Source organism: Diachasmimorpha longicaudata, chromosome 17 (genome assembly GCF_034640455.1).
Source record: "Diachasmimorpha longicaudata isolate KC_UGA_2023 chromosome 17, iyDiaLong2, whole genome shotgun sequence".
NCBI lineage: Eukaryota > Metazoa > Arthropoda > Insecta > Hymenoptera > Braconidae > Diachasmimorpha > Diachasmimorpha longicaudata.
Window position 1 is genome coordinate 5815716 of NC_087241.1, and position 17907 is coordinate 5833622.

At 35.0% G+C, this 17907-nt stretch overlaps 1 protein-coding gene and 1 non-coding gene across 2 annotated transcripts; both read left to right on the plus strand.

Annotated features, from left to right (window-relative positions):
- Window positions 1-48: 48 nt before the first annotated feature.
- On the plus strand, window positions 49-6144 carry LOC135170587 (catenin alpha). Its single transcript, XM_064136557.1, has 3 exons — window positions 49-293; window positions 894-3474; window positions 3825-6144. The coding sequence occupies exons 2-3, from the start codon at window positions 913-915 to the stop codon at window positions 3987-3989; spliced, it is 2727 nt and encodes a 908-aa protein (XP_063992627.1). The 5' UTR covers window positions 49-293; window positions 894-912; the 3' UTR covers window positions 3990-6144.
- A 9753-nt stretch (window positions 6145-15897) lies between these two features.
- Window positions 15898-15970, plus strand: Trnai-gau (transfer RNA isoleucine (anticodon GAU)). Its single transcript has one exon. It is a non-coding gene; the product is annotated as a tRNA-Ile (tRNA).
- The last annotated feature ends 1937 nt before the right edge of the window (window positions 15971-17907 follow it).

The window sequence follows — 17907 nt, forward strand, 5'->3', positions numbered from 1 at the left end:
GAATTTCTGCTTTACCGACATTTTCGGGCGTAGACGCCCCATTTTCCTCACTTGGATTAATACCCCTCTCTCATCGCGGCGGCCACACCGATGGAAATAATGACGTAGTCAATGGAGAGGCATAGTAAAACGGCAGGGTTTTAAGTAAAGTTAAACTCTAGGCATTTATATCACTAGTAATCACCGACGAATGGCTGTTTAATTGACCTGTGAGTGTACAAGGTGATTGATTTTTCGGGACTTTGCATTCACTGCATACCAGGAGATACATTTGTTGGCAGTTTTATGATCAGGTAAAATGTTTTCTTTTTTTTTTCCACAAAAATTGCAAGTGTGCCATTGTGTCTATCGTTGGAGGAATTTCTCAGGCGTTTTGTCTGGCTGAGTCCAAGTAATTTCACGTTGAGTTTCTATTTCCGCTTCTTTTCTTTTTGTGAGGCCTAAGGGGAATTTTTCATTTTGATAGAAACAGTCGATTTAGAAATTCCATCTGCATGATATGGGCAACACGGCGTCACTCAATGAGTCACCTTAACCTAAAACACATCTTTCATACTCTGGTAGTATGGCGGGGGGGGGGGGGGGGGGAGAGAACTGCTAAAAATTATTGTGGAGATTTGATTTTGGAGTAACGGAGTGATTGATACGTTACTATTATCATTATTATTATTATTATCATTGGAATTGAAGAAGAATCATCAATTGGTTATGTTCAGGTTAGGGTAACTGAGAGGGAGATATATATAAAAAAATGATTTGATAAGACAATTATTCACGAAATATTTCTTGTTATATAAATCACTAAAATTTTGTGTTTTTATGTTACCAATTTTTACGGCATTAGTATAATGCTGAAATTTCTTTAAACCTTATGCTATTGATTTCTACTGTAGGTAATTTAACAGCCGGAAAATGTCAGACTTCGGGCCAATAACTCTGAAATGGGACCCAAAGAATTTGGAGATTCGTACTATGTCAGTAGAAAAAACTCTGGAACCCTTAGTTTTGCAAGTAACGACTCTGGTGAATACTAAGGGCCCAAGTAAGAAGAAAAAAGGGAAGTCCAAACGAGCCAGTGCTTTAGTAGGCACTGTTGAGAAAGCCACGGCGAATTTCATAGAAAAGGGTGAACAAATTGCATATGAAAATCCTGATATAACGGCTGAGATGCTGTGTGCAGTTGAAGAGGTAAAGAAGACTGGTGCAGCGATGAGTATTGCAGCTCGAGAATTCTCAGAGGACCCCTGCTCCTCATTGAAGCGTGGAAATATGGTAAGGGCAGCTAGAAATTTGTTGTCCGCTGTCACTCGTCTACTGATTCTCGCCGATATGGTGGACGTTCATCTGCTCTTGAAGTCTCTTCACATCGTTGAGGATGACCTGAAAAAGCTGAAGAATGCGTCATCTCAAGGGGAGCTCCTAGAGAACATTAAGCAATTTGGAAGAAATGCTTCAGAGCTGATGAATCAGGCAGCTAAGCGTCAGCAGGAACTAAAGGATCCTCAGCTTCGTGATGATCTTGCAGCTGCTCGTGCTGTTCTAAAGAAGCACTCGACAATGTTGCTGACAGCATCTAAAGTGTACGTTCGGCATCCAGAGTTGGCAGCAGCCAAAGCGAATCGCGATTACGTTCTAAAGCAAGTTTGCGAGGCAGTCAACACGATTAACGATGTTGCTCAGGGTAAAGTGCCAGCTGATGGACAACATCCTTACGATGGACCTGGGGAACTTGCCGCTGCCCTTGATGATTTCGATGAGCGCATGGTCATGTCACCGCTGGCTTACAACGAGGTCCGAACTAGACCTAGTCTTGAGGAACGTCTCGAGAGCATTATCAGTGGAGCTGCACTCATGGCTGATTCATCCTGCACACGGGATGAACGACGGGAACGCATTGTTGCTGAATGCAATGCTGTCAGGCAGGCTCTCCAGGATCTTCTTAGCGAATATATGAATAATATGGGTGTAAAAGAGCAGTCGGAGGGTCTTGAGCGTGCCATTGATCATATGTGTAAGAAAACCAGCGATCTTCGCCGTCAGCTGCGTAAAGCAGTGGTGGATCATGTCTCCGACAGTTTTTTGGAAACTTCAGTTCCCCTTCTGATCCTTATAAAAGCCGCTGAAAAGGGCAACGATGAGGAGGTTGAAGAATATGCTCTAGTCTTTACAGAGCATGCCAATAAGCTTGTGGAGGTGGCAAACCTAGTCTGCAGCATGTCAGCCAACGAGGATGGGGTAAAGATGGTACGGTACGCTGCGGCTCAGATAGAGAATTTGTGCCCGCAGGTGATTAATGCAGCGCGAGTTCTTGCCGTACGTCCTCGATCGCAACTTGCAATGGAGAACATGCAAGTATTCCGTCAAGCTTGGGAGAATCAGGTTCGGGTTTTGACAGAGGCAGTGGACGACATTACAACTATAGATGATTTTCTGGGTGTCTCAGAAAATCATATTCTCGAGGATGTAAACAAATGCGTTATGGCGCTTCAGGAAGGGGATGCTGATACTCTTGATCGGACAGCTGGTGCAATTCGCGGACGTTCATCAAGAGTTTGTAATGTTGTACAAGCGGAAATGGATAATTATGAGCCATGCATTTACACGAAGCGTGTACTTGAGGCTGTCAAAGTACTTCGTGAACAAGTTATGCCCAAGTTTGCGCAAAGGGTTAAAGTAGCTGTGGACGCACTCAGCAGTAATCCAGCTAAAGATGTCAATGAGAATGATTTCATTGACGCTTCTAGACTGGTTTACGATGGAGTTCGAGAGATTCGTCGTGCTGTTTTAATGAATCGGGCTGATGAGGATTTAGATCCTGAAGACGTTGAGCTCGATGAGCAGTATACACTAGAAACAAGGAGTAAGTCTAGTGCGCAAACTGGGGAGCATGGAGTTGATGAGTATCCTGAGATTAGTGGTATTACAACAGCACGTGAGGCCATGAGGAAAATGACAGAGGAGGATAAACAAAAGATTTTGCAGCAGGTGGAGAATTTCAGGAATGAAAAGCTTAAGTTTGATAGAGAAGTTGCTAAATGGGATGATGCTGGTAACGATATCATTGTCTTGGCGAAGCACATGTGCATGATAATGATGGAAATGACGGATTTCACTAGGGGACGTGGACCTCTTAAAACTACGATGGATGTTATTACAGCGGCGAAGAAAATATCAGAGGCTGGAACTAAGCTGGATAAGCTGACGAGGCAAATTGCTGATCAGTGCCCAGAGAGCTCAACTAAGAAGGACTTGATTGCCTATCTTCAAAGGATTGCGTTGTATTGTCATCAGATGAATATTACAAGCAAGGTGAAGGCTGATGTGCAGAACATCAGTGGGGAGTTGATTGTTTCGGGACTGGATTCAGCTACTTCATTGATTCAAGCTGCTAAGAATCTTATGAATGCTGTTGTACTTACTGTTAAGGCTTCTTATGTCGCATCTACCAAGTATCCAAGACAATCTACTGTTACTGTAAGTATTATTTTGAAAAATGAAACATTCTCTGTATATATATGTTTTGTGCTTTGTAAAAAAGGTTTTGAACAAAACTTTGCTGCCTCGCAAATTTATTGATTATTTTCTTTGGCTTTTATTATATCACTTAAAAATATAAATTAATTATTGGGTTTTCATATGTCAATAATTAATATTCCTAATATTGCTTTTTCCCAATAACTTTCTGGAATTTGCAGTATGTAAGTAATGCTTCTGTGAATTAAGCTAGATTAAATCAAATTAAATTAAATATGGGTGTTTGAGTTTTCCTATTATTCATCTTCGTATAAATAAAAATAAACATATTGTGGCTAATTTATTTACAGTCACCAATTGTCGTATGGAAGATGAAAGCCCCAGAGAAGAAGCCCTTGGTGCGACCAGAACGACCTGAAGAAGTACGAGCAAAAGTTCGCAAGGGATCTCAGAAAAAAGTTCAGAATCCAATTCATGCACTCTCCGAGTTCCAGAGTCCAACTGAGAGTGTCTAAATTGAAAAGTTCTATTGGAATCTTTAGATAGTAAGACAATTAAAAAAGAGAAGCTGTTGTTACTTCTCCTGTTTATCATTTTTTAAAGTAACAGCAAAAAAGCTTCTAATTGGAAGGAAAAAAACTTTTTATAAATATATATATTATCTTTTCAATTTAAAAGTAATTCATACACTGCTCTATTCATAGTATTTAAACATTTACTTAAAAAAAAAAAAAAATTAATGGAAACAATGATTAGCAATGTACATATATAAGTGCGTTATTTGTTTTAATTTATCATTTTGAAAAATGTCTATGGGTTTGAATAAGTGTTTTTCTATGCAAAGAAAAATTGAATTGCATCCTGGAATTATGTTAGACTTGGACAGTCATTACAATCATGAGAAATGAAAGGAAAAGAATAATTGCAGCAGGCCTAATTGATTTATACATTTTTCTACCGGGTTTTATATAAACATTTGCTTTGAGATAATCACATATCATTTTGTTAATTCTAACCATCAATATTACCTGTCTATATAATGTATTTCATGTCGAATGGAACCGGAAACATTTTCATTACAATTGGTACAGGGTAATCTGTCCTATGCGCCACAATATTAATATTTTTATTTCAATATTAATACAGATATAATAAATGGTTTCAATAACCATTTACAAATTGAAAATTGAATTGCTGAATTAGTTATTGTTACGCATTACAATGCCCTTTAAGGCATTAATAAAAAAATTGGGAAAATCAAACTCGTGGCGTAATATTGACAATTGTATGAGACCCTAGTGATTGACAAAAAAATACGTAGTGTACATCGATATTGTATGCATAAAATCCGAATCATTGAAGAATAACATAAAAATCGTAGAATAAACATCCGAAAATAGAAGACTAATTAGCGAGAGAGTTTGTCAGCCATTTGACATTATTGATAAACAATACTTGACATATTTGAATCACGTTATTATTATTTTCTCCATTATTTCTCCTACGAACATGGGGTAATGTGAATAGATGATGATATTTAATTTGAAGATTAATTGAATATAGTAAATGTAATCAAGCATGAATGCACAATATCTCCGTTAGCTTTTGGCTGCATTATTAACTGCACTGTATTTCGACATTTTAATTTGCCTTCAACAATAATTTGTATTAGCAGAATTTTAATATGATGTACGAGGAAACAATAATATACTCAAAGGAATATTTGTTATTGATGAATTATAAGCTGCCAAATACTAGATTTTTTTTTCTGTAGTTCATTCCAATGGAGGATTTAGTTAATTAGCTGGTTCACCTGTATTTTATTATACAACAATTACAGTATACTAGTATTTGCATCATTTCATTTGACAATGTACGGTTAGTTGAAACCAATGTTGTGGAGCGTGTTATCAATTGATTTCGTGATGTAGGTGTAAATCGAATTATAAAAGCAATGTAATCAGAGTAGTTTGGAAAATAAAATTTTACACATAAATATTTCGATTCAATGGGATGAAATTTTTTTGAGAATTGTGTATGATGTGACTTTATTTAACCGATAAGACAGTAGTGGAATTTCAAACCATCCGCCAAGGAAAAAGTCCCTAGCCGTGCGAAGGGTGGGGAAAGCGCTAGTGAGTTTCATGCGCAGCTCCCTTGCGCAGCTACTGTTGCTAGGCAGGCGCGCGCCGAGAGGCCTGACTGGGCTACGTGGCGTCAGTATGCTCGGAGATGGCGGCTGTACCGTATATCTGTGCTGGTGTTTTGCGTATTTTGCCTAATTTATTTAATAAAATGTGGAGTTTAGATTATTAAAGTCTTTAATTAAATGGAAATAGTTTCGGGGCGTGTAATTAATATAGTGAATATTGTTTTTGAAAGTTTAATAGTAAATAGTGAAGGGATTTGTGGGAAGTGAGCATGAGGACGCTTGGGCGTGGCTCGTTGGTGATGAGGCCTAATTTGCTAAATAATTGGCCAAATTCTTGCTAAAAAGACTGGTACATTGTGCATTGAGTGGAATTTTGTAAAATAATAAAATGCTAAATGGACTGAAAAACGAGTAGCGTCTCCACAGAGCTGTGTGACGAAGGGATGGTGCGGCGAGGGGGGCAGCCGTACGTGTTCGTGTTTTGTAATGACGCCGAATCTGTTAAATAATTGGTGAAATATTGCTAAAAAAAAAACTGGTAAATGGAGGGTAAATGCATTGGCCCGGAAAAGTGTGTTTATTGAGTGGAATTTTTTGAAAAAAAAAAATGCTAAATGGACCGTTGAGAAATGGGGAGCGTCTCTACAGACTTGGGTGACAAAGGGATGGTGCGGCGAGGCGGGGTAGCCGTGCGTGGTAGTGCTTGTCGGCGGCTTGGAGATGAGGCCTAATTATGGTGGAAATTTTAATAAAAAAACGACTAAATTGGGTGTGAATGCATCGGCCCAGAAAAATATGTTCATTAAGTGGCATTTTTTGAAATAATAAAATGCTAAATGGAGGACTGTGAAATGCGCGGCGTGTCTACAGACCTGGTTGGCAAAGGGATGGTGCGGCGAGGCGGGGCAGCCGTGCGTGTTGGTGCTTGTCGGCGGCTTGGTGATGACGCGTAACCTGTTAAATTAAATAATTGGACAAATTGTTGGTTAGAAAAAACGTGGTAAATTGCGTGTAAATGCATTAGCCCGGAAAGGTGTGTTTATTGAGTGACATTTTTTAAATAATAAAATGGAAAATGGACGAATGAAAAATACGTAGCGTATCTACAGACTTGTGTGGCAAAGGGATGGGGGGGGGGGAGTTGTGCGCGTTGGTGGTTGTTGGTGTGTCGGTGTAATTTGTTTAAAAATGTTTAAAATTTTAATTAAAAAAATGATGAGTGAGGTATGGATTCGCGTAAAAAAGTGTTTGCATTGCGTTAAATTTTTTTAAATAATAAAATGTTTAATTGGGGAGTGAGAAATACGGGAGTGACCAGTGTGGCGAAGGGATCGAGGGGGGGGGGGTAAGTTGTGCGCGTTCGTGGTTGTCGGTGGGCCGGTAAAAAGGCGTAATTTTTTCAAAAAATGTTTAAAATTTTAATTTAAAAAGTAATGAGTCGGGTGTAAACACAGTGGCCTAAGAAAGTGTGTGCATTTTGTTTAAATTTTGGAATAATTAAATGGTTAATTCAGTGAGCAGTGCGGTGAAGGGATGGGGGGGGGGCGATCGCTACCGGTACGGGTGGGCCGTCAGTGGTATGTGACATTTGTTTAAAAAAAATGAGTGCAGTGATGTGGGGATAGTGTTTTTTTTTTTTTTTTTTTAATGTGAAGTGAGCTGTGGAAAAGGAGGAATGCTGAGACAGCATTCAACAGCATGCGACAGTTTGCAGTTTGCAGTTGGTATCTCGGTGAGTCAAAAATTAAAGAATTTTTATTTAATGTTAAGCAATTGTGATAAATTTTGAATTATTTGTCACAAATGTTTAACGATGCTCATGATGAGCTTCTAGTGGATAAGAGGTACGTTTATGAGTTGTGAGAAATTAAAATGAATTAATTAATAAAGTGAAGCTAGCCAGAGTCGGGGTTTTTGAATTAATTAGAGAATTAGCTCTTAATTGGGTTTTATATAATTTTTTTGTGTCGTCAGTAAAAATAAAATGGTGAAAAAGCTTTGTTGAAAAATCAATTTTTGTAATTTGTTTTTTTTTTTTTTAAGGTGAAGTGAGCTGTGGAAAAGGAGGAATGCTGAGACAGCATTCAACAGCAGGCGACAGTTTGCAGTATGCAGTTTGCAGTATGCAGTTTGCAGTTTGCAGTTTGCAGTTGATATCTCGGTGAGTCAAAAATTAAAGAATTTTTATTTAATGTTAAGCAATTGTGATAAATTTTGAATTATTTGTCACAAATGTTTAACGATGCTCATGATGAGCTTCTAGTGGATAAGAGGTACGTTTATCAGTTGTGAGAAATTAAAATTAATTAATAAAGTGAAGCTAGCCAGAGTTGGGGTTTTTGAATTAATTAGAGAATTAGTTCTTAATTGGGTTTTATATAATTTTTTGGTGTGGTCAGTAGAAATAAAATGTTGAAAAAGGTTTTTTTGAAAAAGTAGTTTTTGTAATTTGTCATGCACTGTTGGACTCAGCTGTCACATATACTGGGGGTTGTAGGAAGGGGTGTTTTTGGGGGGGGGCCGCGGGAAATGAAGACGGGCGTTGCTGTAGAATTCAGCGGCCGCCGTCAGATCCCGCACTTTATCCGTCGGACTCGGACGTGCATTATTGATGATACCCGTCGGAGTGCGACCTGTATCCTGAATTACCCGTCGTACTTGACTGTGGTGAAGTGCGACGTGGAGTCCCGTTTTGTATATGCCCTGTATATTGGGCGGTAAAAAGCGCGTAAATTTAGGGTGGAGGGGAATGAAGACGGGGGGACCGTCCAGAATTCGACGGCCTCCTTGTCGGAGCCCCCGGGGTTTTGTTCCGTCGGAGTTGGACAGCGAGGAAAAGGTGTCTGATTCCGACGAATCGTGTCCACGAATTGAGCCATCGTGTATTATATAGGGGTGGAAAATATTTTTTGGACAAGCCTCGACGCATTGAATTGAATGCGGAGGTTTAGTATATGCGGCGGCGGCGGCTAGTTTGGGTGGAATGGTAAATTATAAGAAATGAATATTTGAAGAAAGCTTTTTGAGGATGAAATGAATAATTAGTAAAAAAATAATTGAGTGGGATGGTTAGCTTGACAGGTGGATATTTGTTAGTCGGAATTTAGTAATTTGCATTGTAAATGATTTCTCACAAATGATGAATAACCGTAAAGAGAACCTCGGGGGGAGGAGCATTTAAATGTAAAAGTGATAAGGTAGTAAAAATGTTTAACATCTGTTATGGGGAGAAATATAAATTGAAAATGTATTTTTCATTGCTATTTCATCGAGCCTGAGAAATATTTAACAAGGCTGATAAAGAATTGCGTTTTTTTTGTGGAGGATTTTAGTGATGAACCCGGGGGTTGATCGCTGTGAAAGTTGTAAGGTACTGTTAATGGTATAAATATAAATTTGTAATTTTTTTGAATTGATATTAAATGGCGTGAGCATGTTTTTATGAATAGAGAGAGTTAGAAGCGAAGTTTTGCAAAGCCTAGTCATAATGAAGTTGTAAGGGTTTCGCTAGATGGTGTCAGTCAAGAAATTGGTGGCCCTGCGAAACTTGTCACCCTTCAGACTAGATTTGTTTACCTTTGCAATAAAATTGTTAGACTGGTTAGGATATTTTTATGAATAGAGATTGAGAAGAGAGAGAGAGAGTTAGAAGCGAAGTTTTGCAAAGCCTAGTCATAATGAAGTTGTAAGGGTTTCGCTAGATGGTGTCAGTCAAGAAATTGGTGGCCCTGCGAAACTTGTCACCCTTCAGACTAGATTTGTTTACCTTTGCAATAATATTGTTAGACTGGTTAGGATATTTTGATGAATAGAGATTGAGAATAGAGAGAGTTAGAAGCGAAGTTTTGCAAAGCCTAGTCATAATGAAGTTGTAAGGGTTTCGCTAGATGGTGTCAGTCAAGAAATTGGTGGCCCTGCGAAACTTGTCACCCTTCAGACTAGATTTGTTTACCTTTGCAATAAAATTGTTAGACTGGTTAGGATATTTTGATGAATAGAGATTGAGAATAGAGAGAGTTAGAAGCGAAGTTTTGCAAAGCCTAGTCATAATGAAGTTGTAAGGGTTTCGCTAGATGGTGTCAGTCAAGAAATTGGTGGCCCTGCGAAACTTGTCACCCTTCAGACTAGATTTGTTTACCTTTGCAATAAAATTGTTAGACTGGTTAGGATATTTTTATGAATAGAGATTGAGAAGAGAGAGAGAGTTAGAAGCGAAGTTTTGCAAAGCCTAGTCATAATGAAGTTGTAAGGGTTTCGCTAGATGGTGTCAGTCAAGAAATTGGTGGCCCTGCGAAACTTGTCACCCTTCAGACTAGATTTGCTTACCTTTGCAATAATATGGTTAGACTGGTGAGGATATTTTTATGGATAGAGATTGAGAAGAGAGAGAGTTAGAAGCTAGGTTTTGCAACAGTTAGTCAGAATAAAGTCGTAAGAATGTCACAAGAGGGTTTAAATGAAGGAATACTTAGCAAGGCGTGTGAAAAATAGGGTTTTTAAAATTGATAAAAATTTTTTGTCGGGTTGTCAGGTGTTAAATTCAGAAGGTATTGAAAATGGGTGAAATAAAAATTTTGAAAATAGGTTTAATGGATATTCCATGGTGTGAGACGAATATTTAGCAAAGCGTGTGAAAAATTGAGTTTTTTAAAATGATTTTAATGTTTTGCGGGGTTGTCAGGTGTTAAATTGGTAACATATGGAAAATTTTGAACCAATGTTGGTAATTGGTTAGAGCGCGGGTGACTTGTTCCACACGTCGATAACTAGTCTGTCGGTAAGAGTATTGGACGGTCGGTATCTCGGCGATGGGTAAATAGTCGACGAAGTGTAATGACGTGACAGGGTTATCAGCCGTCAAACTTTTACCGTATTGAAAATAGTTAAAATAAAAATTTTAAAAATAGCTTTAATGGATATTAAATGGTGTGAGACGAATATTTAGCAACGCGTGTGAAAAATAGTGTTTTTGTTATATTGATTTTGATGTTTTGTGGGTTTGTTATCAGTTAAACAGGTAAGTATTGAAAATTGTTGAAATAAAATTTTTTAAAATAGCTTTAATGGATATTAAATGGTGTGAGACGAATATTTAGCGACGCGTATGAAGAATTCCGTTTTTTTATATTGATTTTAATGTTTTGCGGGGCTGTCAGCTGTTAAATTTGCGACTTATTGAAAATGGTTAAAATAAAAATACTTAAAATAGTTTTAATGGATATTAAATGGCGTGAGACGAATATTTAGCGACGCGTATGAAAAATTCCGTTGTTTTTATATTGATTTTAACGTTTTGTGGGGTTATCAGGTGTTAAATTCGTAACATATTGAAAATGGTTAAAATAAAATTTTTTAAAGTAGTTTTAATGGATATTAAATGGCGTGAGATGAATATTCAGCAAGGCGTATGAAAAATTGGGTTTTTTAAATTGATTTTAATGTTTTGGGGGGGTGTTAGCTATAAAATTTTGAAGATATTGAAAATAGTTGAAATAAAAATTAAAAAAATAGGTTTAATGGATATTAAATGGTGTGAGACGAATATTGAGTAAGGCGTGTAAAAAATAGTGTTTTTTAATTGATTTTAAAGCGTTGCGCGGTTGTCAGCTATTAAAGTTGTAAATATTGAAAATTTAGAATGAGATCGGTAATCCGGTAGAGCGCGGGTGAGTTGTTCCACACGTTGATAACTAGATTGTCGGTAATCCGATTGGTCGGTCGGTATTTGGGCTGTTGGTTAAACAGTCATAATAGTTTTAGGGGTAGCCGGTTCGAAGAGTCGATAACTCGACTGAAGGTAATGACAGTCGTCGGTCGGTATGTCGGCGATGGGTAAAGAGTGATTACAGCTTTAGGGGTAACTGGTTTGAAGCGTCGATAATTTTCGCTGATGGTAATGCGATTGGTAATTTTTGACTTATATATAAAATATAAAATTGAAATAAATACTTATAATTAATATACAAAATGGAATATTAAATTAATATATTAATTTATTATTTAAAATTAAATGTAAGAATACTTTGTTTTTTGAATTAAATTGAATTGAAAATTTTTTAATTTAATAAATTTAGATTGAATAATATGTTTTATTTGAATTGTTTGATAAAAATAAATTGCAATAATAATTAGAATTTCTATTTATATTGTAAATTTTTGATTATTGATTTGAATTTTAGGAGCTTTATTTAGAATGAAATTTGATTATAAAAATCAGAAGATATTGTTTATGAAATGATATATGTTGAATATTATTATGTTTAATAATTAGAATTGTTGTATTTTGAAGTTGTTATTTATGAATTAGAGATTAGACATTTGTTTTTTGTTCATAATATATTTATATATATTTGATTATTTATAAGAATATGATTAGGAGGAGTGCCCTCATTTTTTCGGATTTTTTCTAAAATGGGTGTTTATTATAAATTAACATATATTAAACTTTTTATTTATATTACTTCCGGTTTGGGTTAAATTTTCTAATATTGAATTATTTAATAATAAATGTGATTTTTTTTTTCAATAGAAAATTTAAAGTTAATTTTCTATTATAAATTTAGAAAATTGATAATATAATTAAAAATGATAAATTTGAAATGGTAAAGAAGATTTTGTTTTCCTTTTAAATAAATTTGCAATTTAATGTTTAATCTTGGTTTATATATAGGTATAGGTTATCGAATTAGAGTTGAGTCTTACTGGGGGGAGTACAATAGAATGGTAACTGGTCATGTTTTTGTTATACTTTTTTTTTTTTTATAGTTATACCTATCATTATATTAGAGTTTCAGTAAGACTCAACTCTAATTGAATAATTATACCTATATATAAAGCAAGATTAAAGATTAAATTGCAAATTGAAAATTGTATAAAATGTAAGATTTGAGTAAAGCTTCTGACTTGACTAATAAATTGTAAATTGATTTGAAAGAAAGAAAATAGTTGTTTGATATGTGAAATTTTGAAAATTTCTAGTGTAAAATGAATTAAAAATTGAATATTATAAAAATATGAAAATTTTTCAGTAAAAAAAGAGAAAAATGAAATATATTAAAATTTAGAAAAAAAAATGCAAGGAATGGGGGCACTTGTAATGATATTGTAATAAATAAAAATAAAAAAAATAGGTTTAATGGATATTAAATGGTGTGAGAGGAATATTGAGTAAGGCGTGTAAAAAATAGGGTTTTTAAATTGATTTTAATGGGTTGCGGGGTTGTCAGCTATTAAAGTTGTAAATATTGAAAATTTGGAAGTAGATGGGTAATTGGGTAGAGGGCAGGTGAGTGGTTCGACACGTGTCGATAAGTAGGTTGTCGGTAATAGTATTGGAGAGTCGGTATCTGGGATGTGGGTAAAATAGTGATAAGAGTTTTATGGGTAACCGACTGGAAGCGTCGGTAACTGGACTGATGGTAATGTCAGTCGTCGGTCGGTATGTCGGCGATGGGTAAACAGTCATTACAGCTTTAGGGGTAACTGGCTTGAAGCGTCGATAATTGTACTGATGGTAATGCGATTGGTAATTTTTGACTTATATATGAAATATAAAATTAATATATTAAGTTATTATTCAAAATTTAATTTAAAAATACTTTCATTATTGAATTAAATTGAATTGAAAATTTTTTAATCTAATAAATTTCGAATTGACAAATTATATTTAATAGTTTTATCTATTTGTAAAAATCTGAAAAAATGTTATGTTTATAACGTTAAAAGATATAATTATTTATATTAAAAATAATTGAAAGTTACGTACTTTGATTTCTATCAAAAAATATAATTGCTTTTATATGTTTATTTTATTAATTTGAAATAATTATTATTGAATATAAATTTTTGTAGAAATAACTTTCTTAACTTTTATTGTTTCAATAGTAGAAGTTATGTGGGGGCTAAATCTATACAATATTATTTATTAAATAGATTTAGTTGTATAATTTAGTAATTTTTTATAAATTGAAATTTCGTAATTTAATGATAATTTTTTGATATTAATTATAAATTTTGTAATATTAATAAAATTAGCAGTTGTTGGTTTGGGATTTTGATTTATTGATATATTAATAAATTTAGATTGAATAATATGTTTTATTTGAATTGTTTGATAAAAATAAATTGTAATAATAATTAGAATTTGTATTTAAATTGTAAATTTTTGATTATTGTTTTGAATTTGAATAATTTAGAATGAAATTTTGTTATAAAAATTAGAAGATATTGTTTATTGAATGACATATGTTGAATATTATTATGTTTAATAATTAGAATTGATGTATTTTGAAGTTATTATTTAAGAATTAGAGATTAGAGATTTCTTTGTTGTTAATAATATATTTATATATATTTGATTATTTATAACAATATCATTAGGAGGAGTGCCCCCATTTTTTCGGATTTTTTCTAAAATGATTGTTTATTATAAATTAATATATCTTAAACTTTTTTTTTTTATTACTTCCGGTTAGGGTTAAATTTTCTAATATTGAATTATTTAATAATAAATGTGATTTTTTTTTCAATAGAAAATTTGAAGTTAATTTTCTATTATAAATTTCTATTATAAATTTCGAAAATTGATAATATAATTAAAAATGATAAATTTGAAATGGTAAAGAAGATTTAGTTTTCCTTTTCAATAAATTTGTAATTTATTATTTAAGTGAGACATTTTGATAAAATTTGATATTTTGTATAATTAAAAATTAGGATTTTAATGTTTAATGTTGAGTTATCTATAGTTATTATTATTGAATTAGAGTTGAGTCTTAGTGGGAGTGTAATTGGTTGTCAGTAAGACTCAATTCTAATTGAATAATTATATTCATAGATAAACCAAGATTAAATTGGAAATTGAAAATTATAAAAAATATATAATTTTAGTATAGTGTCCGACTTGACTAATGAATTGTAAACTTATTTGAAAGAAAAAACTTGTTGGTTATTATTTAAACTTTGTGATTTGAAATGAGATTGGAAATTTAGAAAATTTTTAGTTGAAAATGAAGTTAAAATTGAATATTATAAAAATATGAAAATTTTTGTCTAAAAAAAGAAAAATAAATTGAAATTGATTATTAAATAATTTAATATTATAAAGTTAAACGGTAATTGTAAGTAACAAGAGGAAAAAATGAAATATATAAAAATTTAGAATAATAAATGGAAAGAATGGGAACACTCCTAATGATATTGTAATAAATAAGAAAATATATATAGATATATTAGTAAGAATAAATAAATGGTTAATTTGTAATTTTTAATTGTTAAATAATAAGTTAAAAATAGAGGAATTGTAATTATTAAAGCTAATAATATTGAAGATATATGATTTAATGGAGAATTTAGTAAATAAATAAAAAAAAAGATATTGTTTAATCTAAATGAATTAATATGTTTGTAAATTAAAATTGAAAGGGGAAAATTAGTAATTTGATTAATATTATAAAATTAATAATGATATTATATAATTATAGTAATTATAATATATAAAATATCATTATTATTATATAAATATTATTATATTAATTATTATTATTAATTTTTTAATTATATTTATTTATAATATGAAAGAACTTATTAGTAAAAGAAAGATTTAAAATGAATGATATTTTTGTATAGAAATAGATAAAACTAGGAAATATAACTAGTCAATTTGAAATTTATTAGATAAAAAATTGTAATTTGTTCATAACGTAATTGAATGAAAAAATGAAGTATTTAAAATGAAACTTGAAATAAAATAAAAATGAAGTATAAATGTAATAAAAATAAATGAAAATAATTTGTAGATTAATATACGAATATATTAATGTAATATATTAATAGTAATTATATTAATAATAATTCTATTACAATTACTATTAATAAACTATTAATTCTATTAATAACTATTATAGTAATAGTAATAATAGTTAATAGTTAATAGTTAATAGGTAATAGTAGTTAATAGTTAATAGTAATAGTAGTTAATAGTAATTGATGTAATTACTATTAATAGTAATCACATGAATAAATATATTAATGTATTAATAGAAATAAATATAAATAATTTAGAAATGAATGTAGGTATACTTTAATGTATTGGAAATAAAGATTTTTGTTATTGTTTTTAATTGATATTAAATGTAAGTAAGATGATTATTTATTAATGCGTGCGAAATAGCAATGAAAAATATTGGGAAGTCTTTTAAAAATGTTTGCCGTATGAAGGGGACGGCGGTGCTCCATATATGGAATAAAAGTTAATGCAAAAAACGTTTAGGAGCCGGATAGCTCAGTTGGAAGAGCACCGGATTGATAATGGGAAGGTCCCGGGTTCAAATCCCGGTCTGGACAATGGATTTTTTCAGGAATTTTTCTTAAAAAAATGATATGGAGAATTATCGAGCAGGTGTTAAACATTGAATGTTAAGTTTTAATGATAATTTAGAAAGTGTATAATTAAATATTAGAATAATTGTTTATAATTGTTTATAATTGCTCCCCCCGAGGTTGTCAGTGGGGGAAGAAAGTTATATAAGGAGTTTTGTGGTCACAATAGAGGGAGTGTCACACATAATAGGCAGTCTCACCTGTGGTGGAGTGAGACTGCCTAAGAGAGGGAGTCTCACCTGTGGTGGAGTGAGATTGTCTCTCAAGAGGGTGGTCACAAGAGGGTGGTCACATTCGAGGCAGTGTCACCTGTGGTGGAGTGACATTGCCTAAGAGGGTGGTCACAGGAGGATCGTCACAAGAGGGTGGTCATAAGAGGATCGTCACAAGAGGGTGTGGTCATAAGAGGATCGTCACAATATAGGATCGTCACTCAAGGGTGGTCACATTAATAGTTAATGGCAGCAGATAGTGATGTTCGGGGGTTAGTGGAATTAAAGAGTACTGCACTTGTTAGGGTGGTGGTGTACAAGAGATTGTTGCACACGAGGGAGTGGTTAGAGAGAACCACGTACAAGGGAGTCGCAAAAGAAGGTCATAGAAGCGAGAGTGGCGAATTAGGAAGTTAAAAGACAGAGTCACAAATATATGTAGAGTGTCAGAAGGTAATTGTTAATAAACAGCGAGTCTAAATCGAGTCCCAAGACCTTTGTGACCGTTCAGACTTCATTTGTTAACATTAGCAACAATATGAAGACATTCGTGGCCATGTCTTTGTCAATAGACACAGGTTGAGAAGCGTGGTACAGCCTTTAACAGTGTCATAGAACGGGTGTAAACCGATAGAAATGTATCCCATTGACCTGTGCGGGCTCCTCACATTGAGAACCGGGCTCCACAGACCTGTGGGGTTCCTCACATTGAGAACTGCTGCTTCTCCCACTTCTTCCTCCCCACTCTCGTGACCCTCGCGGCCATTGTGCTCACTGGCGCTCCGGCTCTTCTCAGCGGCATTCTCGTGTACCAAACCACTTTAACATGGAATCTTATGTAAATCGTGTTACCGTCTTTTTTTGTACCCCGACCACTGGAGCGCTGCTGCATCCCACGATTGCCCTATCCCAACTCAAAGCTTCCACCCCGGTCCGCAGTGATCAACTGGCGCCAGTGATCAACATACCCTGTGACCCAAGAGGTGATCAACATACCCTGTGAGTGACCCTCGTGACCCTCGTGACCCTCGTGACCCTCGTGACCCTCGTGACCCTCGTGACCCTCGTGACCCTCGTGACCCTCGTGACCCTCGTGACCCTCGTGACCCTCGTGACCCTCGTGACCCTCGTGACCCTCGTGACCCTCGTGACCCTCGTGACCCTCGTGACCCTCGTGACCCTCGTGACCCTCGTGACCCTCGTGACCCTCGTGACCCTCGTGACCCTCGTGACCCTCGTGACCCTCGTGACCCTCGTGACCCTCGTGACCCTCGTGACCCTCGTGACCCTCGTGACCCTCGTGACCCTCGTGACCCTCGTGACCCTCGTGACCCTCGTGACCCTCGTGACCCTCGTGACCCTCGTGACCCTCGTGACCCTCGTGACCCTCGTGACCCTCGTGACCCTCGTGACCCTCGTGACCCTCGTGACCCTCGTGACCCTCGTGACCCTCGTGACCCTCGTGACCCTCGTGACCCTCGTGACCCCTCGTGACCCTCGTGACCCTCGTGACCCTCGTGACCCTCGTGACCCTCGTGACCCTCGTGACCCTCGTGACCCTCGTGACCCTCGTGACCCTCTCGTGACCCTCGTGACCCTCGTGACCCTCGTGACCCTCGTGACCCTCGTGACCCTCGTGACCCTCGTGACCCTCGTGACCCTCGTGACCCTCGATATCACACGTGAGTG

Excerpts from the sequence above, each read along its gene's own strand:
- LOC135170587 (XM_064136557.1), top strand. The coding sequence starts at position 913 with ATGTCAGACTTCGGGCCAATAACTCTGAAATGGGACCCAAAGAATTTG. Across the intron at positions 3,475-3,824 it reads CAAGACAATCTACTGTTACT|TCACCAATTGTCGTATGGAA; the intron begins GTAAGTATTATT and ends ATTTATTTACAG.